The 21,940-nt window shown below is 62.3% G+C and overlaps 1 protein-coding gene across 13 annotated transcripts in view; it reads left to right on the forward strand.

The window, feature by feature from the left end:
- The first annotated feature begins 4,054 nt into the window (after positions 1-4,054).
- Positions 4,055-21,940, forward strand: part of CTBP1 (C-terminal binding protein 1) — a 29,283-nt gene continuing 11,397 nt past the window's right edge. For 2 of the 13 annotated variants that reach the window (XM_070262852.1, XM_070262853.1), the window contains exons 1-2: positions 4,055-4,270; positions 16,944-17,098. In XM_070262852.1, coding sequence (XP_070118953.1) covers positions 4,231-4,270; positions 16,944-17,098 — 195 coding nt within the window. In that variant the 5' untranslated portion in view covers positions 4,055-4,230. Of the gene's footprint in view, positions 4,271-4,357; positions 4,913-5,462; positions 10,001-10,909; positions 11,010-14,757; positions 14,954-16,943; positions 17,099-21,940 lie in introns of those variants that run through there. The other 11 variants (XM_070262857.1, XM_070262863.1, XM_070262864.1 and 8 more) reach the window with 11 other exon arrangements.

Below are 21,940 nucleotides of genomic sequence, written 5' to 3' on the forward strand. Positions count from 1 at the left end.
GGTGGGCGGGTCAGGGAACCTGGTGCAGGGCTGCGTCTGCAGAAAGCTGGGTGCCTTTGTGGGCAATGTGGGCACCTGTGGGTCCTAGAATGCAGCTTTTGTCATGAGTGCAGAGAGCATGTAGTCTGTGGTCATAACCCCAGTGTGGGAAGGCAGTGCTTGGGGATGGCGGGATGGGGGTAGGGACCAGATAGAAGCCATGACAAGGGCTGCGCAGGGAGGCTGCCGAGAGTGGGGCTGAGGGAGATACTGGATCCCTTGCCCACCTTCATCATTCTCTCGTTCTTAGTTGCACCTGTGAAACTCCCTGGCGCTCCACTCCAGTTGCAAAATGAAATTGCAGGTGAAATGTGTCCTAGAGAGAAGCTTTGGTTCTGGCCTGAGACGGCCTGCTTCTCGGTAGCCCCGCCTGCTGGAGTCCAGAGTCTGACTCAGAGTCTCTGGGACACTGGACGGCCTGACGGCTCTCTCCCGCTCAGCATAGCCAAGCCAGAGCTGTGGGTTCCCCCCGGGCAGCCCGCCCACCCCCTGGGGCCTCCCCACTGAGGTGGATCACAGCCCGACTCCAGCTGCGGAGGACGGAGTGGCCAGGACCCCTACTTCCCAGTCGGCCTTCAGCCCAGCGGCAATTCCTCCAGGCCCCCGCAGCTGTGGCCAGCCTCTCCCACCACTGCTGGCCTCTCTCGGATCGCCAAGTGGGGTCCCTGTCCTGCACACCCCCAACCCACACTGCTGCTCTGGCTGCAGGGAATCGAGCCTGCTGTCCCTCGGGCCCTCCGGCCACTGCCCTGTGTCCCCTGCACCCGCATCAGGCCTCTCAGTTTGCTGCTCCCTTTTCTGGAATGTTCTTTTCCCAGATCTCTGCAGGCTGCCCCTTCCCCCATCAGGGTTCCACTCCTGCCCTCTCCTCCACAACCCCACTGCACCCCACAGTCGGCTGTCAGCCCCAGTGCTTGTGTGACACCTCTGGGGGCTCCTCTCTGTGCAGCCCCACAGTGGACGGAGCGGCCAGCAGGCCCTCAGGCGCGCCCCCGCCTCGGTGGTGGCAGAAGCGGGAAGCCAGCAAGCATGCCGTTATATCTGGAGAACCGTCAGCACCACTTTTGTTCAACTGGAAGCCGGATGCTGAGGCCACCTCTCAACGCCCACGGGAGAGACGAGCTCTCAGAGCCCACGACGCCCCCTCAAAAAGCACCGAGCCAGCCGAGAGCGTGTCCCACAGCAACCGGTGGGAGTCAGAAGCACCACTTAGGTCCACACTGACCACCGTTCCATAAACTACGCAGGTATCTGAACAATGTTTCAGAGTACTCGGAATAACTAAAAGACAAAGGATCTTTTATTGTCCACAGAGAGAAAAGTAAAATATTAACTTCTGGCTTAGAAAAGTTCTCACATTCCTTAAGGAAAGAAGCTGGGGCTGCAGGGGCAACACCTCCGGCGACCTGGTGGGGAGGCCTGGTCTCTTCCCCAAGGAGCACCTTATTCTGCTCTTTCTGGGCTCAGGGCCGTCTCCCGCCGCCGGCGGGGTTTGGGTTTGCTTCAGCGGAGAGAGCTGAGTTACCAGGATGCACTGCGGCCCCGGGTCTAGCTGAAGAACGAAGGGGTGGGGATCCTCCAGTCCTGTCCTCCGGGGGGAGGGGGAGTTTTCCTGGGAGCGGACAGCTTCGCAGGGTGGTGACAGCTGAGACGGGCCAGGCTGGGTGGGTGGCACTGTCCTGGGTGTCAGGGTCCACCCTGGGGGCCGTGGTGGAGACAACCGGGGCAGGGATGCGCTTCCCCTGGGCCTCCTGGTCTGCCAGCTCTCTGAAGGTAATTCAGGATCTTCAGGGCCATGCACAAAGGTATAGGGGGCGAGAGAGACTGGAGGGCATCATGGTGGCCCAACTGATCCCCAGGTCCCTTCTTGGAGGCGGGAGCCTGTGGCCTTGGTGCCTCTGGCCAGTCCTGAGGATTGAGGAGGCATGCATGGGACAGGCACATTCAGAAGGGTACATCAACCCTTCCCACATCTCCACTGAGCAAGTTCCCACCTCAAATACATGGGAGTGGGGGAGCAGCAGCCCCTGACATCAAGGAGCTGACAGTATAGCAGGAAGAAAGCCCAGACAGAAAAGTAACTGCTCTACCAGGCATAAGGGTGGCCATGGGAAAAGCAGAGGAAGGCAGCAGAAATTGCATGTGCAAAGGCCCTGTGGCTGGTGGGAAGAAGAGCCACGTGGCTGCAGCATGGCAAGCTGGGCTGGGGGCGGAGGGGCGGGGTGGTGCCTGACTGGAGAACCAAAGGGACATTAGTGGCAGATACCGGTGGCCTGGGCCCAGGGCTTTCTGTGATAAGAAGCTTGGATTTCCTCTGTAGTGCAAGGAGAAACCTTAAAGGGTTTTGAGCAGGGGACGATGGAATCTGATTTACATCCTGGGGCCACTCTCAGGGACAAAGTGATGCGGGGTGACCCTTGTCTGAGGGCTGTGAGGTGGAGGGGGCAGGTATCAAGGGGCACCCTGGGTCTCAGTGCTGGAGGTACCGTGAAGGCCAGGAGGAGCTGGAGGAGCTGGCCCAGGCCACATCAGTGGGTCTGGTCCCACACGATGTTAACATGTGAGATGAGTAAACCTCCGCCTGGGAGAACGAGAGGGAGACACACACCCAGGTCTGGAGTTTTGATCTTTCCTTTGAGACTTCCTCTGCATCTGCGTTTAGGAAACTTCTCTGAGAGGTGTGCTAACTGCTCATTTATATCCTGTTTTCTCTTTTTCCCTACACATTCTAATTAATTCGATTTGGGAGGTATTTTCATAGGTGAGCACCAAGCGAGGGTTTAAAAGCATTGGTTTTGCACATAGGGACCCAGTCCCCTATCATCCTTTATTGAATTCACCCACACTTTCTCATGGCTTTATGAATTTTAAAAACATATAGATAACGGGGTTGATTCCGGGATCATCCACTGTGTTCCACTGAGCTGTACCCAGAGTTTAGTGCTGTTCTGTTCTAACAATGTGCTTCTACCTAAGAGGACAGCTATGGTGCCTGTCTTCACTGCCCAAACAGCATTCCAGCTCTAGGGAATCAGGGTCTCCCAGGGGTGGCCTCTAGCCTTTCCCCATCACCTCCCCTTGGGGTCTGGCTAGCTCCCACCCTAGGGGAGCCCCCCATGACGCTCAGGGCTGGGTCCCCTCTGGACTTCTGGAACTAAGCACAGGCCACTCTCTCCGGTGCTGAAGGCCGTGGCCAGAGGACCCAGGCATGGACCCACACCTGCCACCTCCAGGGACCCCACCTGGGTTGAGGGAAGTCCCTGCTCTGGCTACTTGCTGTTGGCTCCTGGCACTGTGCTCACCGTTGGGTGGGGAAGCTGGCTCCGGGGACTCCTGTCCAGGCCGCCTTGTTGGGACGCGCCCCCTCCTTCATCCCAGGAGCCCAGGTGTAAGGCCAAGCTTTCCCAGAGAAACCCTCCAAGGTCCGAGGTCCGCAGGTAGCTTCCGGCTGTCCTGTAGCTGCCAGGAGCCCGAAGGCCGCACGGGCTGAGCACCTGCAGCGCCTCCTCGCCTCGGCCCATGGACATTTAAACCACTCGCACCCATGAGGCACCCATGAGCTTGCTCATGAGCTCTCTAGCCAGGCCTTGAGCCGCCAGCGGAGCCAGGTAGGTGCGGGGCAGGATGGGCCCAGCGTGTGCATGTGCGGAGCAGGTACATGCCTAAATACACGTGCGTGTGCGGGTGCACGTGTGTGTACCAGACAGGTACGTGTACTGCTTTTCTGTGCGCGTGAGCGGGTCAGGTGCCTGTACGTGTGCAGGGCAGGTGCACGTGCGTGTGTGTGTGTACCGGGCAGGTAGGTGCGCTGCTTTTTTGCGCGCGTGTGGCGGGGGCAGGTGCCTGCACGTGCGCGGGGCGGGCGCGGGGCAGCAGGGAGCCCCGCGGCGTCGGCGTCGGCGTCGGCGGAGCGGGCGGGCCCGGCCTGCAGCCGCCCGCCCGCGTGGTGCAGCGCGGCGGCCGCGCCGGGAACCAGCAGGCTGCTGGGCCGGAAGCCCCGCCCGCGCGCGCGCCCCTGTCCCCGCCCGCCGGTGGAGCGGCTGCTGGCGCGGCGCGGCGCGGCTCGGCACGGCGGCGCCCGGGCGCAGGCGAGCGGGCGGAGCAGCGGACGGCGCCCAGGCCGCCCCACGCGCCGGGCTCGCGGCGGAGCGCGCCGGACTGGTCGGGGCCCGCGGCCGCCCGCGCCTTTCAATGGGCAGCTCGCACTTGCTCAACAAGGGCCTGCCGCTCGGTAAGGCCGCGCGCGCGCACTTCCGGCCGCGGGCGGGGCGGGGCGGGGCCGGGGCGGGGCGGGGCGGGCGCGCGGGCCGCCGGCTTTGTGTCGAGTGCGCGTGCGCGCCGGCCTCCGCGCGCCTCCGGCTCGGGGCGGGGCCGGGGGCGGGGCGCCGCGCGCGTGCGCGAGCTGCTGCGTGCGAGTGCGCGTGCGCCTGCGCCGCCGTCACCGTCACGCCCGCCCCGCCCCCGCCGCCGCCCGCGCAGGTGACACAAAGGGGCGCCGGCCGTCCCACCCTGCAGAAGCGGGGCCCCGGGGTCGCGCCCCGCCGATCCCCAGTGCTCGCCCCGCTGGGACTCCGATCCCTCGGACCCGCAGCCCCTCCCGGACCCCGGCCTCTCGGACCCTCGGCCCCTGATCCCGGGACCCTCGGACCCCCGGACCCCAGCCCCTCGGACCCACAGCTCCTACAGCCTCCGGCCCTTGACCCTCGGACCCTCGGCATCCCACTCCTCCAGGACTCCGGACCCGCGGGTCTCGGCCGCGCGCTAGGTCACCTCCCTGTTCCTCGTGTCCCCGTTACACACTTCGGGACACACGGGAGAAACTGCCGACAGCTGGCTCGGAGAGAAGGGACAGGATGCCTGTCTCCTGGGCACGGTAACGTCCTGCCCTGCTGGCCGGAGGACTGCAGGGCCTGTCACCTCGCGCCACCTCCCCGCGCCCCGCGAGGCGGCGGGCCCTTCGCTCCCGGGTCCCCTCCCTCCGGGGTCCCCTGCGTTCCGGGTCCCCTGCCTCCGGGGTCCCCTGCCTCCCAGCGCGGGGTGATGCTGGGCCGCTTGGGCGGGGAGGGGAGGGGGCAGAGGTGGGCCTGGCCTGAGGTTCTGCTGGAGGAGCAGGGAGGGCGAGCGCTCCTCCACCGCTGGGGTTTATTCAGGCCGTCTTATTGGCGCTTAGTTTTATCACAGGCTTTGTGCTGGTATTTGAGTTTATCACCCAGTCTTTAAAAACGTATAAAATTATAACGTTTGGCTCGTGGCGGGGGCGGGAGGAGGGGGGAGGCGCCTGCGTTTCCATGGGTGGCTGGACAGGCCTGACTGTGCAGCTAGGGGCCTGCCTGTCCAGGCAGGTAGACGTGGGTGGGGGGCCTGCCCCGACCAGGAGGTGGAGGTGGGCGGCAGCTGGGCCTGGGACAGCCACCCACATGGTTGAACTCAGCAAACCGTGTGCTCCGCTCCTTCTCTGAGCCAGGCTGCTTCCACCTTAATAATCAAGAGATTTGGACCCAGGTCTGTTTGTTTCAAGGCACCTGTTTGTCCCTGTTGTGTTTTGAAAGAATGAGGACCTGCATGGGTGCTCTAGGCAGCACTGGGGACTGGCCCATACCACCGGTGGGGCCCTGAGCCCGGGCTGTGGGGGGGCAGGCCGGGTTGGGGACACCCTGAGTGGATGTTGCTTTGCTCCCAGCTCGACCCCGCCGCGGTGTGTGCCCCTTGGCAGTGCACTTCAAGCTCTGCCCAGCTGTCGGTGGCCATCTTGCTCATTTTGCACTTCCCTGTCAACTTCCAGCGCGTGGGCCTCCTTCTGGGAGGGGCTGTTCCGGGGTGCGGCTGGGGAGGGGCCGTGTGGTCTGTCTGTCCTCCGCGGCCTGGGTGGGTGAGGGCCCTCAGCTTCCTCTTCCCGCTTCTCCCTCTGCGCGGTGCCCTGGAGCCTGCAGAGTCGCCTCAGCGGGAGGAGCTGCAGCCGCACCTGAGCCAGTGGGTTGGCGGCTAGAGCTTTCTCTGGCTGGGTTCCCAGCCCGGCCCTCTGCCCGCCTGCTGAGAAACGAGGGCACCGCCTCCGGCATGCCCAGGAGGAGAGCCTTTCACTGGTGGCGCGTTGGAGAAGCCGGAACCTGGCTAAGGCCAGACCGCCTAGTGATCATCTCCTCCCTGATTGGTTAGGGCGTGGAGAAGTGGAGCGGGATGGGTTATCTTCCGTGTATCCTCAACCAAGGAGTCACAGAGGTGGATCGCTCACCCCGCCCCTGCTTTCCAGGGCAGCTGGAAAGTCAGGTTGTAGTTGGGGGCCCAGAGCAGGGGCAGTGGCCGTTGGCGTGCGGAACCCTTCCTCCCGTCCTCAGGACCTCCGTTCTCTTCAAGAGTAGCAGATTCATTTGTGTAGAACGTACAGAGGAGCCCTCAGCAGAAAGCTGGACCCAGCAGTGGAGGCATTTAGGGCTCCTGCAGCAGGTGCAGACCCGCCAAGGGGGTCAATGCAGCCCCTCCACTCGTGTGGGTCAGCACCCCCGGGCTCCTTGGAGGAGGGACCACAGCCGGCCAGAGCACAGACTTGCGCCTGTCTCCGGGGGAATCCCAGCCCAGCCCTTATCCATGCGTGGTCTCGGGCTCCTCGTGTGACCTCTCTGTGTGTGTCTGTGAAGTGAGGATGGCAGCGTGAAGCGATGTGGGATCACAGGAGTGAGCATTTGCCAAGTGTTGAGGGCACGGTCGGAGACATAGGGCAGGGGACAGGGCCAGGGGCATAGCTACGGCTGGGGACAGGAGCAGGCAGGGAGAGAACCAGGGACAGGGACAAGGTCGGGGGACAGAGCTGGGGACAAGAACAGAGCAGGGGCAGGGAGGAACCAGGGCTAGGGGTAGGGGCAGTGCCTCCACTCGGAGCTGCTGTGTGTGTTCACCGTCGTCCTCGCTGTCCCTGGATGTCGGCCTGGCAGTGCGTGCGGTCTGGGGCTTGCCTTCCGTCTGCCCTAGAATGTGGGCTTTGTTGACCTGGGCCACATGGGTCCTGCTGGACTTTGTCATGGGGGAGTCTCCCTGTCCCCGGCTTTGGCCTGTTGTCCCTCCTTCCAGCTCCTGTGGTGCCTGCGCCTTCCCCTGGCTCGGGGCGCCTGCCCTGGGGCTGCACTTCCTGCAGGGACGATGCATTCTGTGCCCTCAGCTCTCCCGGCTCCTTCTCCATCAGATTTCATCGCCGTCTTTGTGTGCTTTGGTCGGGGCATCTCTGTGATGTCTTGTGATGGACGTGCACCTGGGGCTGCGTCGGTCCCCACCGTGTGCAGGTGTGGCCCTGTTCTGCCCACCTGCTCTTCCAGCCCTTCCGCTGGGGTTTGTGCTGTTTCGGCCTGCTCAGCCCTAACGGGTGGCTCTCCTCTCCTCTCCAATTCCAAGAAACAGGCTCGGGGCTGGGATGCTGGATGCGGGCCGCTCAACCTGCCTCGCTCCTGGCTGCTTTGAGCTATCCTTTCCGGCCTCTTCTGTTCAGCCTGAGGACACACGGGGAGGCAGGGGCTGGTCCCACCTGCCCCACTGAGGTCCTGGTGAGGGTCCCATGGCAGGGCCAGTTCTGGGAGGGGGAGCACCCCTGTGTGCATTTGTACGTGAGGTTTCGCTATCTGGTGAGTTGTCACATAGTAGGAGGTTCATAAATGTTTGCCAGAGGGACCTGGGCTGAGATGAGAACCTCTCTGCAGTAGAAGGGCCCTCAGTGTCCAGAGGGTGTCTGGCCTCGGCTCCCCCCAGCCTGGTGGCAGCCAGCGCTTGGCGAGGGATTCCTTTGGGCCACAGAGCACTGGGCCGTGATGGGGCTTTTCTCTGCCCTTGGAGCCTCCTGTATCAGTGCCCTCAGGGCGTTGCCCAGTCTGAGCAGCTGGGAGCAGGCTTGTCCGTGCCGCAGAGCCTGCGGCTGGCAGCACGTTTGTTGCCAGGAACTTCTCCTGGCAGATCCCCTGCCTGCCCATGGCTTCTGGGCGTGGAGGGCCTGGCCAAAGGTGTTTGCTTTGTGACGCTTTTTATCCTGTGCCTACTCTCCTTCTAGAAGGCTCACAGTTTCACTCTGCTGGTGGCACGAAGGAGGACCCAATCCAGGCCATGTCCTGGTCCTCACTCTGTAGGGAGACCTGGCTCATAGCCCAGGGTGGCTGTGTCTGGCCCAGCCCTGCTGTTTGCACAGGTTGGGTGCGATGCACGCCACACGTCCCCCCACTCCAGACAAGACTTCACACCCTGCGTCACGGACATCTCCTCCCGAAGCTCGGCTGCAGACCAGCCCACGGGCTGCGTACTGGTGTGGGGCCCTCGCATGTCTGTCCAGGGGTCTCCTGAGGAAATGCATGTGTTCCTACGGAGCCAGAGAGCTCATGGGTTGTCGTCACACCGGATGCCAGATGCAGGCTTTTAGTGCAGTTGGGTCGTTAACATGAGTGTCACCCTCAGGGAGGTGGTCCCTCATGTCCCCGTCAGCGCTGGAGCCTGGCTGCAGCCCGGGGCCGGGGTGGCTGCATGGTGCCAGGGCGGGAGCTCTGCTCGGCCTTGGAGGAGAGTGCCAACCTGGTGGGACTAGAAGCTAGGATGGCTCCGAAGAAATTCCTGTGGGTGCAGCTGGTGGGATGGGTCAGGGATTGGGCCACAGCCCAAAGGGGGCCCTTTCTGGACCCTCCCCAGCTGTGGCCGAGGCCTGTCCGGAGGTGGGCTTGCTGCCTGTGGCTCCCCCGTCCGGCCTTCCGTAGCAGTGGCTGCGTCCCCAGTGGGCTGGCCGTGAACTCTGGGGTCTTGTGAGTCTGAGACTTCTGTGTCCTGCAGCGAGGCCAGGCCTTGGAGACGGAGTCCCCACATGGGGTCTCCCGGCAGCAGCTGTAAAACGTCTCAGGTCGAAGGACAGGGAGGTGACGCTCCCTGAATCACCAGTTGCTGAGCATGAACCAGCGTTTTCTCGATGAGGATGAAGTTCTCATTTCTAGGGTTCCAAAGTGTAAAGCTAGCAGGATACGTGCACCACACGTGTACATACGTGACAATACGTGGTCTAGGTGAACACGCATGGGGAAAGGTCTTGGTGACAAGTCCGTGTCTTTTGTGACAGTCTCTACTCAGCATCTGCCGTGGGGGGAGCCTTCCTGCATTGCAGAGAATTGAGGACAGCACAGCACGTGCGAGGCTGGCCCTGGCTGGTCAGTCCTGCTGGAGGTTTTATATGGCCCATGTCACCTGCCCCACATTGCCCGAGGGCGCACCCTGGCCGCCTTTGCACACACAGTTCCTGCCAGACAGTATGTGGCTCTGCTCTCAGGGCGTGTTGGGCACTTTTCCCAGCCAGACCATGCCCTAGGCAGCGTGGCCCGGCCCGGTCCTCAGGGCCTCCAGGTGGGACAGCCAGAGTGATGCCTCACTGCCCCCCAGAGAAGGCTGCTGGGTTACTGACAGAGCGGCACACCGGGAGGGAGCCAGGTGAGGGTCAGCCGGAGTGAGGGTCAGCCAGCGACGCGGCGGGAGGGAGCCGGGGTGAGGGTCAGCCAGCGATGCGGCCGGAGGGAGCCGGGGTGAGGGTCAGCCGGGGTGAGGGTCAGCCAGCGACATGGCCGGAGGGAGCCGGGGTGAGGGTCAGCCGGGGTGAGGGTCAGCCAGCGACATGGCCGGAGGGAGCCGGGGTGAGGGTCAGCCGGGGTGAGGGTCAGCCAGCGACATGGCCGGAGGGAGCCGGGGTGAGGGTCAGCCAGCGACGCGGCCGGAGGGAACTGGGGTGAGGGTCAGCCTGGGTGAGGGTCAGCCAGCGACATGGCCGGAGGGAGCCGGGGTGAGGGTCAGCCAGCGACGCGGCCGGAGGGAACTGGGGTGAGGGTCAGCCAGCGACGCGGCGGGAGGTGGCTTTCAGGAGGGTGTGACCCATGGCGCTAAGCTGAAGAGCGAGAAGAAGCCGGCCACGTGCACCTGTTCTGGCTGAGCGTCCAGCTTCACGGAGGAAGATGGACAGGTGGGCAGGGCCGGGGCCTCCAGCTGTGCTAAGGAGCTTGCGTTTCCTACTGAGGAAGGCATGCGCAGAGGGTCTTAGTGGAGTAACAGGCTCTGGTTTTTGTTTCTAAAGCCTCTGGCTGCAGTGGGGAGGAGCCTGGGGATGAAGTGGCTGTGGTGTCCCGGCCGGAGGCCATGGAGGAGTGAGGGGAGCACCTAGGATCAGGGAGACTGGCTGGTGGACTGGGCGTGGGGTGAGAGAGCCTGTGTGTCTGTGTGTGAGTTTGGGACCTGAGCAGGTGGAGCATAGGCCCGTCACTGAGGGTGGAGAGGAAGCAGGGCCCATTCCGGGGGGCGAGTTCTGGGTGCGTTGAGTTTAGATACTCATCAGAGCTGCAAGGGGAGGCATGGGCTGGCTGGGGACGCTGATCCTGTGTCCAGGGCACAGTGTCGCCTGAGCAGGGCTCTCAGGACCCCTGGCACTTCCTGCAGACACTGGTGCCGGGGCACTGGTGTGATTGGTCTCGGGGCTCGGCACCTCGGGTGACCCCAGAATGTGCCAGCTGCAAACCCTGGTCCCTCCTGAGAGTCACAGTGGGGAGCCGTGGCAAGGACCGGGCAGGGCAGGAGTGGCTGCCAGGCGGGACGACTGAGGAGTCAGCTGCGTGGAGGTGGCCAAAATGAGTGCGCTCTAGACACCAGAGTGAGGCCACTCCCCAGTTGTCCAGCGGTAGAGTAGTTTTAGACTCACAGGAAGATTAGAGAGATGGTACAGAGAGTGTCCAGTGCCCTGCACGCAGCCCCCGTTGTTGGCGTCCTTTGTTGGTGTGTGCATGTGTCGCGGCTGAATCCCAACCATCACTCGCTGCCCCATTGCCGCTTGGTGCTGCATCGTGAGCGCGCAGCAAGCACATACCATCTCTCCCTGCAGGAGTGCTGCGGACGGTCGGGGGCTGCCTGCGTGATGTTCATCGCATGCCTTTCTGCTGGGCCCGAGCTGGGGCAGCGGCTGGCAGGGGCATCTGCTCTGGGTGAGTGGGCCCTGCCGCCACCCTGCTCCCAGCATCTGCCCAGCAGCACGGGGTGTCCAGGGCCCCCACCCCACTGGCTCTTGGCACAGACTTCCCCTCACCTGCCATGCTGGTCACTGCGTTTTCCACCGCCTTGCCGTGTTGCTGGGACGTGGTATGTGCACGTGGTCATAAGGCATGGTGCGGGCGCCTTGCATCCCCCACAGTGGGCAGCCAGCCCCCACAGCCACCACCTCCCACAGCATCTCGTCATATGTGAGTCGGGGCGTAAAGCAGGCGTGCATGTCAGAGTTCACTCGCTCCCCACATGCTGGCAGGGCGCCCTCGGAAGCCCCCGTCCTGGCAGAGCTGGATTGTAACCAGGGCTCTCCAACTAAAGCTCACATGCGTCCGTCCCCAGGTGGAACACCGGAGTAGGGCAGGTGGCCAAGGAGGCCCAGGGGGCGGGGAGCGGGGGCAAAGGGCAAGGCTGGGTGGGGGCGAGGCCTGCAGAGGCCAGAGGAAGAGAAGGGAGCCTGGGAGTGTCGAGTATGGGGAGGTGCTGGGGCACGGGCAGCCCTGGCAGCCCTGCCCGTCGGGGACCAGCTGTGGGGAGAGTGCGATGGGTGAGGGCAGGAGCTCGGGTTTGTGAACTGGAGGGAGGGCTGCAGGGCTGGGCCACGTCCTGGCTGCACGGGCCTGTCCTGCATGCTCAGAGCACTGGGTCTGGGGCTGACCAGGGGAGGGCCTTGAGGTACCTGAGAGCCTGGGGCCAGCCCAATGTGAATATGAGACCTGTCTGAGCTCCCTGGCCGGCCCCTGCTGCCTAGGGGACCAAGTCATTGCCCTGGCAGGTGTTTCTGGGCACCAGCTGCCCACTCGCCAGGATGGACCCCTCACCAGGGTCACTGAGGGGGCTGGGGCCGTCCCTATAGTGTCTTGTCCCTAGAATTTGTTTGCAAGGCACTGGCCCTATGTCCAACCTGCCCACCCTCCCAGACCTGGGCCACTTTCTGGGAAGGGGGCAGGGTGGGCATATCTGGAGTCTGGGGGGCTTCTGGCCAAGACCCCATCCTAGCCATGACCCAGCCGCAGGCCCACCGTGGCTCAGCTGGGCCGCAGGGCAGTCGGGGCTGGGCGTTGCTGAGGCTCCAGGTGGGCGCAGACCCTGCTGGCTCCTGCCATTCATGGGCCAGTGGCTCTCGGGAGACTTCTGTTGGTCACTGCGAGGGAGAGGGAGCCAGGCGGTGTAGGCGCCGGGAGCACATGGCGGGGTAGCCGTGGATGGACCCCGGCAGGGCAGGGGGAACAGGGTGGAGGTGGAGGGGGGGGCACGAGCCTCAGTGCTCACGGGCAGCAGTGCACCCATGGGGAATGGGTAGGAGATGACCCACCCGGGGTCCATGCCCGCTGGCCACAGGCCTTGCTCCTTCGGCCATCCCTTCATCCCCTTGTTGAATGTGTGGCTGTGCCCTGTAGGGCAGAAGCCCCAGAGGCCCTGGCCTGGGGCCACGTCTTGTAGGAGCTGTGCAGGGGTGTCTGGGGCAGGGGTGGCCATAGGAGGCACCACAGGTACCGGTGGGCCTGGTGGCCTTGTGGTCCCTGGGGCATATCGCTGGCTTTGCTCTCGCAGCTCGCCCGTCACTCAGGAGCCGCCTGTCTGTGGCCCGGCCTCCTCGGCTGGTGTGGTCTTGTCCAGTCTTTTACCTTGTTTTCTCTGCCACCTCCTGTGTCTAGGTGGCTCTTGTGTTGTTGTTTGAGCGATGAAGTCACTTGTAGGGGCTTCGGTTGGGTTTATTTCGAGAAACAGGGTGGAGGTTGGTGTTTCCACCCCTTGAGCGCCCCCTAGCACTAGGGATGGTCGAATTCCCACGTCACAGCCGCTGCTAGGCTTGGCCCACCTCCCCTGGCCACGCAGACGTCGTCATCCTGTCCACATGGCACCGAGGCCTGTGGGGTGCTGACCGGGGAGGGTGAGACCCAGACACAACAGGGTGGAGGCGCCTCTGGTCTGCACACTGGGCCCAGGGGTCTCTCAGCCCATCAGGCCTGGGACCTGCCCTGGCCCCGGGCCGCAGCAGATGCAGGCTGGCCTTCGAGCCCTGCGTCCGCCGGCCGCTCCCCTGGCGGGCACCTAGCCCACAGTAGGGAACACACTCCCGTTCCTTTCAGGCCCCTCCTGGGCTTGGCACTGGCAAAGCGAAGCTTCCTTTTCAAATCCTCCTCTTAGAGACTCGTGGCCATGCTGGCTGCCTTCCTGCTCCCCTGCCACCACCCGTCCCCGAGTTGCCTTGGGCTGCACTTGGCTGGCCCGGCTGTGGCTTCTCCAGAGGGGCTGGCTCTGCGTACTTGAGCCGAATCAGCAGAGGACTCGGGCCTGCGTGCGGTCTGGGTAGAAAGCAGGTCTGCTGTTGGGGCAGGAGCAGAGATCAGGCAGACCCCAGAACACTGAGGGTGAGCGGGCTCCCGAGGGGCCACTGGTCAGCGTGTTTGGGGGGCTTCGAGTCAGCAGGGCCATCCGACCTCAGCCCAGGCATGCAGCTCAGGACAGCAGGGCTCCCGCTGGTCCACCCGCGCTGTGTAAAGTGGCCGGTTCTGTGAACGTCGGCCCCGTCCATGGGGTCCTGGGAAGGCCGTGGGGCCAGGCCTCGCTTGGCTCCAGACCTGGTTCTTGCGGCCGGGGGTCAGGCGAGGGTGAGTGCTGTGCATGTTCTGAGGCTGCAGCCTGTCCCTGGTTATGGGGGTCAGGCTGCCTGGTACCCTGTGGCTGGCAGTGGGCAGGGGGTGGCAGCATCTGACCTCCACTCCACAGATCTTCCCTTCCCCGTGGAGCCCCTGCTCCAGCCCGCAGCGCTCCTGCACTCACTGCGCGCGTCTGTGGCATGCCTGGGCCTGGTCAGCAGGATGTCCAGCTGCACGTTGGGTCAGCCCCTGTGCTGTGTCCTCGCACCGAGAGCGGGGCCCAGGTTCTTGGGGGGTCAGGACACGCTCCCTGAGGGCTGGGCGGTTCGTGCTCACTCCCAGCCTCCAAAACCTCCTTGTCCCAAGTCTGTGACCGGTGCCTGACCTGTGTATTCCCTCAGCGCCCCGTCAGGCACTGGCCACTGTCCCCGGTTACCCTGACCTCAGGAAGAGCTGCGCAGCATTTTTGGGAGACCCACGCCTGGATTGAGTGCCTCCCTGGGACGCTGCCTGTGGGGTGGGCAGGGACCGGTGTGGAGGATGACTGTATGCACAAGCCTGGGGACAGCCCCAGCCCTGGGGCCCCGGGTGGCATGCAGGAAAGTGGCTGTGTCAGGGCCTGCATCCCACGGCCCCTTCCCCTGGCGGCGTTGTTGGAAGTCCACTCTCCCTGCCCAGTCACAGAGGCCCAGGAAGCTATTGGCAACATGAGATAGAAGCTTCCAGAACTGGTCGCAGACCCACTCCCAGTGCCCCCCTCTTCCCACGCCCGGTGCCCCCAGCCTCCTGATTTGTAGGCACCCATGGCATCTGGGTGGGGCCAGTGCTCTGCGGGGGCTCCTGAGTGTGTGGAGGTGACTGTGGGGCTGGACCTTGAGGGTAAGCCTCTCTGTGTCTGCATCCTGGCTGCATCCCCTCGTGCGCCCCCATGCCGTGGCAGGGCCCTGGCCCAGGTAGGTCCCCACTGGCAGCCACGGACTCGGGTCGAGGAGGCAGTGAGAAGTTTTGCCCTCCTGGAGCTTCTGGAATTTGAGTTCCAGTCGACCCTCAGTGGTGTTTTAACGTGTCTCTTGTGTTTAATTTTTAGTCAGACTTTGACCCCGGCGCAGGCTTCAGTGGTCGCCGTGGATCAGGAGCATAAAAGCTTTGGTTCGAGACAATTAAAGACGTGGGATGAGGATCCAGTGACAGGACGCGGTTCTGCCTGGGGATTCTGAAGATAAAACGCTTTGAAAAGTCGAATTCATGGTCCTGGAAGCCGAGCCCATATTAAGAAATGTCAGGTTGGTTGGGGCTCCTGGAGCGTGAGGTCGCCAAAGCCGGCCCCCAGCACGGCAGAGGAGGCTGCAGCTGACGGTGGCGGTCATGCTGGCTGTTCCATCCAGGGTGGCCCGTGCCTTAGAAAGGGGAGCGTGTGGGGCTAAGACACCCACGTGCCCCGCAGGAGCCTTTCTCTGCTTTCTGGGGAAGCAGCCTGGGCCCGTGGCCAGCGGCAGAGTCGGGTGCAGGCCTCCGTCGGGCCTCACGTGGCACTTGCTGCTGTGGCTGGTTTCTGTCGAGAAGTGTCCCAAAGGAGGTGGGTGTCAGCCAGGCCCACGTGCGGCAGAGCGAGGGCAGGTCCTGGGCCTGGATGGAGGCCTGAAGTCTCAGCCACCACCCAGCTGGGGAGCAGCCAGGCGTTGGGTTTGCTTTGATCGCTCTGCCAGCGAACGCAGTGCTGGGTTAGGACCTTGCTGCTGAAATCGAGGCCTGATTGGGCCCTGGCTGCGTGGTGGGAGGCCCGGCGCCTCCCTGGGCGACGGGGGTCGTCAGTCGGTCGGTAGGGCCGTGGCACTGCCTTGGGGCAGCCCTGCGGATGCTGTTTTCTCTGCTCCTCACCCAGTCACAGTGTGCTCTCCCTTGGGAGGTCCCAGCCGGGGCGCAGCCAGGCCTTCCCAGCGCCCAGCTGTCTTCCCCGAGGCGGGCAGTGGCGTCAGGTCCAGCCTCGGTGGCAGATGCAGCCTGTGCCCTGCAGCCTGCCGTACGGCCCAAGTACACAAGGACTGCGAGAGCTTGGCCCACGTGGGTCGTCAGGCTTGATGTTCGTTAGACATCAAAGCTGAGGAATGCTGAAAGTAGGCATTTATCAGTTCACTTAAAAAAATAGCGACAATAGCCTCTCACCTGCTGGAGTCAGCGATCTTCTCAAAGTAGAAGTTCCTGCTCTCCAAGCACAGCTGGAGAGGTGAGGGCACTGTCTGTGCGGCCGTCTGCTGACTGGTGTGACAGCGCACGGTGCCCGTGTGCCGCACCGTGGTCAGGGGGGTCGGCCTGGAACCATGCCGCCTGCTCACGCGCTTGCCTCAGAGCCAGGGGAGGCAAACCAAGAAGTGGCCCTGGCCTTGCAAGGCCCACGCTGAGAACCGCTGGCCTGGGGCAGGTCTTCGCCGTCCACGTGGGCAAGGCTGAGTGGCACACCTGCAGGAGCAGCGGCTGCTGATGGGCACCTTCCAGGTCCTTGTCCCGTGCCCCGTATGTTGCCCTGTGCTGGCTGGGCATTCACAGCGCTGTGTGGTCGGCTGCCTAGCAGGTCTTGCGTGGCCATGGAGGCAGCGGCAGTGCCTGTCTTGAGTGTCACCCTTTAGCCCTCATCTCCTCCTCGGCCCAGGAGGAGGAGTGGCTGCCCCGCTCGTGGAATAAGTCTGCTTTGGTGGTTTGCGTCGTCGTGTTTGGGGAAGGGGGGTGGGGTCTGGCCTGGCTGTGTCCAGTGCTAGAACTCCTCCGCCTCCACACAGCTTCTCACCCTTTCAGTCTGCAAACAGGAATGGCGCCAGGCACGTCGTGTTGCAGTCGGGGTTTCTGGGCAGCCACCCTGCAGCCTGGGACAGAAGCGACACCCCAGGGCGTGTTCCCAAAGCCCGTTATGTTAGGGTCTGCATGTCCAGTGTCACGTGGGGAAGACCCTGCTGCTGGGGTGGGGCACAGGGACCCCTGCCCTCCCTGCTTTGCAGGACTGCCCGTGTCTTCACGCGGCTTTGTGGCCTGCACCCTGTGGGGGTGGCGATGGCCACCCCAGTCTGCGTCTATGCAGCGCCAGTGAGCTTAGTGAGCACCAGTTTGTTTTTCCCGCTGATGTTTAACATACTTTTAACAAAGATCCAGGTGACTGGACACGCAGAATAGAGAGTCGCGGGGGTGGCTGTGTTGGCTCCAGACGGCAGGCGGCAGCTGGAGCGAGGTCTTAGCCGGGGCCGAGCTGCTGCAGGATGCTGAGCATCTGCCCTGTCGTTGCAGGCGTCCGACCTCCGATCATGAACGGGCCCATGCACCCCCGGCCCCTGGTGGCGCTGCTCGATGGCCGGGACTGTACGGTCGAGATGCCCATCCTGAAGGACGTGGCCACGGTGGCCTTCTGTGATGCGCAGTCCACACAGGAGATCCACGAGAAGGTAACACCGGGCAGAGGTGCCAGGCAGTGGGAGGGCGGGTGGGCCGGGGGCACAGGCAAGCAGGTCCCTCAGGCCGTGCCTGAGCGGGTGATGACCCCAAGGCACCCTCCTCAGTGGCTCCCACTCCCCCAAGACAAGAGCGCTTCTGTCATCGTCACCCGGCCCTGTCAGATGGTGGAGACAGGATTTTCTCTTGAGTCATCTCCACTATAGCCAGTTTTTTCCCAGGAAGTGAGTCCTGAGGGCATGGAGATCCTCCTGGGCCCCGGTCAGCACGGAGAGCCTCAGCATGCATCCAGGATGCCCCTGGGGCTGCCATTCCAGTGATTTGCAGCTTTGGGGCAACTTCCATGATTTGCGTCCTCAGCTCCCTGGATCCCCGTGATGTGAAATGCAATCTGTTTCTGTTTGTAGTCACTGCCAAGTAAGCACTTCCACTGAGACAGCAGAAGAAGCTGGACGGAGGTTTAAAAAACTTAAAAGCAGCCAAGAACTAAGATGATCAGGAGAGGCCCGGATTGGCGGGGATGGGCAGGCCCTGCCGTTTTGGACCTGGGCTGAGAGGTTGAGGCGGCTTTGGCAGCCTCATGGGCCTGCCAAGGATGGGACCCTGTGGGACGACCCTGCTCTGGGTTGAGACCCTGGAGAAAGGATGAACTGGAACCAAACGCACCCTTACATAAGCTGCCATCCAGCCCCATAACATCTGCATCAAGGCTTGAACTTGGATCCCAGGCGACCCGCACCGCATGCCCGGCGCCTCACGGAAACGGCGGACAGTCCTGGGAGGAAGGCACCACCAGCCTAGGGCTCCAGTCATTTCTCCAAATCATTTCTAGTACAGCATCCATCACACGGTCACAGACCACCGGGCAGTAGAGGACACGAGAGCCGTGAGCAAAACCAGCAGAAACCGACCACAGGGCTGACCCGGAGCCAGGTGGACGGCATGGCCAGAGCGAAGAACGGAGCTTGCGCCTTGGGCGAGGAGCTGATCACTGTGGAAAGCGAGGCGGCAGATGTGGGGGAAGAGTCTAGAAGATCCAGAGCTGGGAAATAGCCAAGCTGGGATGAGGCCTCGCCTGCAGGGCCCGCAGCAGGTCAGGGTCAGCAGGCGGGAAGGGGCTGGGCGCCAGGAGACAGGAGAGGGCACCGGGGGCACATTCGCAGCTTCTCACCGCAGCGTGGATGAGGGTGATGGGCCAGAGGCACAGTGCAAGGAGGCCACGGCTGACGGTTCTCCAGAGCCGACAGGAGACAGCAGTCGATGGTGGGAAGGCCAGGCAAGTCGCGGAACGCACAGCGGGACAGCCCCTTCGGAAGACGCCAGGGGCTTCTCATAAAGCTGAGCACACGCTGGTGACGTGCCCTCACGGTCATGCTTCTGGTGCTTGTTCCAGAGAAACGAAGCACACGTCTGTACAAAAACCTGCATGGATGTGCCCGGCAGCTGTGTTCCCGACAGCTGGAACCAGAAAGCTTGGGTGGCCTTGCGCCAGCCTGCGTCTGCCAGGGGGCTGTCAGCAGTGACAGCACAGGAGCCGTGGAGGCAGCGACACACCGGATGGGGCTCTGGGGCGAGAAAAGCAGGTTCTCAGGGTCCACGCTGTGTGGTTCTGTCCCTTCTCCCATGACGGGACAGTGGTGGTGAGGACGGACGGGTCCAGCGTCCTGGTGGGGGAAGCGTGTGACTGTAGAGCCAACACAAGGGTACTTCTTTACGCTGAGGGCAGTGTGTCCTGCGTCCTGCTGTGGTGGCCGCTGCTCGAGTCGGCGTGATGAGATTACATAGACCTGCACACCTGCCCACGTGCAGGGAGAGACGGCAGAACTGACGAAGGGGCACAAACGACCTGTCACATGCGGGGTGCTCTGCACGCGATGCCTCGGTACCATTCTGGCAGCTTGTTGTGAATCTTAACCTATTTCAAACTAAAAAAGATATTTTTAAAGAAAACATATATGGAATGGAAAAGAGACATACGGATAGAAATTTTTAAAAGTTATAACTAATATTAAAACAAGTTTTGTCAATAAATTTCAAAGCCAAGACAAAACATGTTTTTTTCTAAAATTGTAATTTACCTCAAGAAGTTAATATAAAACCCAAATTAGCAAGTTAACAGACAATGGGGGCAGGCGCAGGGGTAGGGCCCTCACGTGATGGCAGACTCTGTCCCCACCACAGACAGACAGACAGACGGATTCCGCCCTCCACAGTCAAGGCCTGGTATGGGGTTATGTCTGCTAGAGAACAGATAAGTGCACAGAGAAGCTGTTCCAGGGACGGACTTGTGTTTTGGCTGGAAGAGCGTGCTAGGACCTGCGTCACAGTGTCCTCAGAGGTCGGAACTCACCTCTGGTTGTGCAGTGAGCAGCAGCAGCGAGAAGGGGATCGTCAGAGAACTAGGCCTTGGAAATTAAACACGTGAGTGGAAAACCGACATTTTAATAGGACGCTTGGAAAATATGGGTAGGGGAAGCCCAGAAGAAAGATGGAAGTGATAAGGAAAAAGGAGAGGCGCACAGACCCCCAGGAGCTCTGCATCCAGCATGCCTGTGCAGACGTAGCCCTCTGGGGTCCTGTTTCCCAGTGGACTCGAGTCCTGAATAAGCACTTCCTTTCCCAAGCTTTGCTGCCAGGTGTGGCCAAGTGACTAAGTCCAGCCAGGGAAAGGTAAGCAGGCTTGTGTGCATGGTGCCTTCCCTCTTTCTCCTGGCTGGAAACCAGATGTGATGGCTGCAGCCTGGGCGCCACCTGGACCATGAGGAGAAGCCATGTGCTGGGAAGGGTGGAGCAAGAAGACAGGAGCCCAGGCCTCTGGTGGCTGTGGAGCTGACACAGGACCCCTGGACCCCCGTCTGCAGGCAGCGTGGGAGGGAAATAACAGCCTGGCTCATGGGTCACTGTTGATCAGGCTTTCTGCCTCCTCATAGCCAGTTGAACATTATCTGAGTGTTGTAGCAGGAGAGATTGTGATGTCATCACCACAACATGATGAAGGAAACTTCCAGAGCCACGTGGAGACTCCAGCTCTCCTGCCACCAACACAGGACGAGTGTCAGTGGGGCGCCATTCAAGTTTGGACTTCACCAAGCCCGGGGGTGAGGTCTTACCTGCAGAGATAGGAATCTGCCCAGCCCTACACTGGGCAAATTAAAGCATCTGCGGAGAATGCGTTTCACCCAGGCCTGTGCCTCAGAGCAAACTGCTGGTCGAATGTCAGGGAGGCCTGTTTCTCAGCCACATCATGGTGATCCCACTAAGGACAGGCACATGTGATGGGCAGCTGTGGGAAGGAAGACCCAGGAACCACGAAATGGCGCTTCCGTCGAGGGGGCCGGGGTGGCGTCGGGTGGTGCTGTCCTCCCCCTGGGAAGCCAGCCAGCCTGGAGCAGGTGCCGGGAGTCCCCAAGGGGCCTTTCTGGGAAAGCGGGATCCCATCGAGGTGCAAGGATGAGGGAGTAACTTGGGGATGTGCTTAAGGAAGGGTTGCAAGTGTACACAGAAAGCACCTTGAGGCCCTCGTGGGGGACCTGGCGGGAGTGGAGCGCCCTGTCCTGGGAGGTAGGTGCTGGGGCAGAGTAAGAAATGAAATAGAAATCTCGGAAAAACACAGAAATGGGTTTTGCAGTAAGTGGGGGGCAGCAGAGGGCAGGAGGGACCCCAAAACAGCCCTGTCCCAGGCCTGAGGACGGCAAGTGGCTCTCAGTCTGTGCGCCTTGGGGACACAGGATGGCCCTGGCTTCTGCACACGTGGTCGTGAAAGTGTTGGCAGCACATGTGGAGGGGATGCGTCTGCTGCCCTGGATGGAGCGGAACAAAGGGTCAGTTCTGCAGAAGACAGGGCTCGGGAGGAAGTCGTTGGGCAAAGGCCGCCAGAAACAATCGAAAAAGCGGCAAGTGTGAAGACCTGTGGGGGGGTCTGCGGCATCACAGCCCCCCTGGAAGAAGACAGATGCCAGCAGGACGCCGGCGAGGCGGGTGTTTGGGTGAAAACCGAGGAGGCAGGCGCCGGCCCCCTCATGCCCACGGCACCAGGTACAGCCAGGGCTTGGCTGGTGCACCTGCGTGCTCGTGGGGTCCACATTGCCACTGCCGGTCTCGATGGCGCTTTGGCACTTCTGCGGAAACCTGCAGCTGCAGTCTTCAGCCCAGCATCACACTCTGGCCTGCATGCGCCTGTTTGTTGTAGAGAAACATCCAGAACGATCTACACGTGTGTTGGTGCATGGTGTGTCACCGCTGTGCCTCTCTGAGCAGCAGTTCCATAGAGTAGGCCATGCCTGTGCGTGTGGACCTGGAAAGATGAGTACGGTGTGAAGAAGACTGAGGGCTCGTGAGCCGGCACAGCGTGTGTGTGACTGTGTGAAGGGAGCGTGGCAGGCCCACCCCTGCCCCAGGATGGAGGGTGTTCGAGGCCAGGGCTGGTGCCCACCAGTGTACATATTCCTGACCAGCCAAACCCTGGCTTTTCTTTGGGGTGGTGCCTGGCGAGTACCCCTCAGGCCCTGCTGCCACCAGGAGCACCCAGGGGCCTGTGCTCAGCCTTCTGAGTCAAGAAGGGACTCATGCGAACCCCATGCTGGAGTTGAGGACACTGAGTTAAGTCACTAGCCTGACCACATAGCTAGTGGAGGGTGACGTGACGTGAGTGGACGTCTGCTAGGATGGCTTTTGGGAGGCTGCTGGTTCCCAATCTGAGGGCAGACTTGGCCTGGGGCTTCCTCCCTGGGAGGTTGCTGTGATGGCCCCAGTGTCGCAGCCACTTGCTCACCATGAAAGGGAATATGAAGAACCTGCCAGGGGAGTGGATGCAGCAGCTGCAGTGGCCTTGGCCT

This window comes from Equus caballus, chromosome 3 (genome assembly GCF_041296265.1).
Source record: "Equus caballus isolate H_3958 breed thoroughbred chromosome 3, TB-T2T, whole genome shotgun sequence".
Taxonomy (NCBI): Eukaryota; Metazoa; Chordata; class Mammalia; order Perissodactyla; family Equidae; genus Equus; species Equus caballus.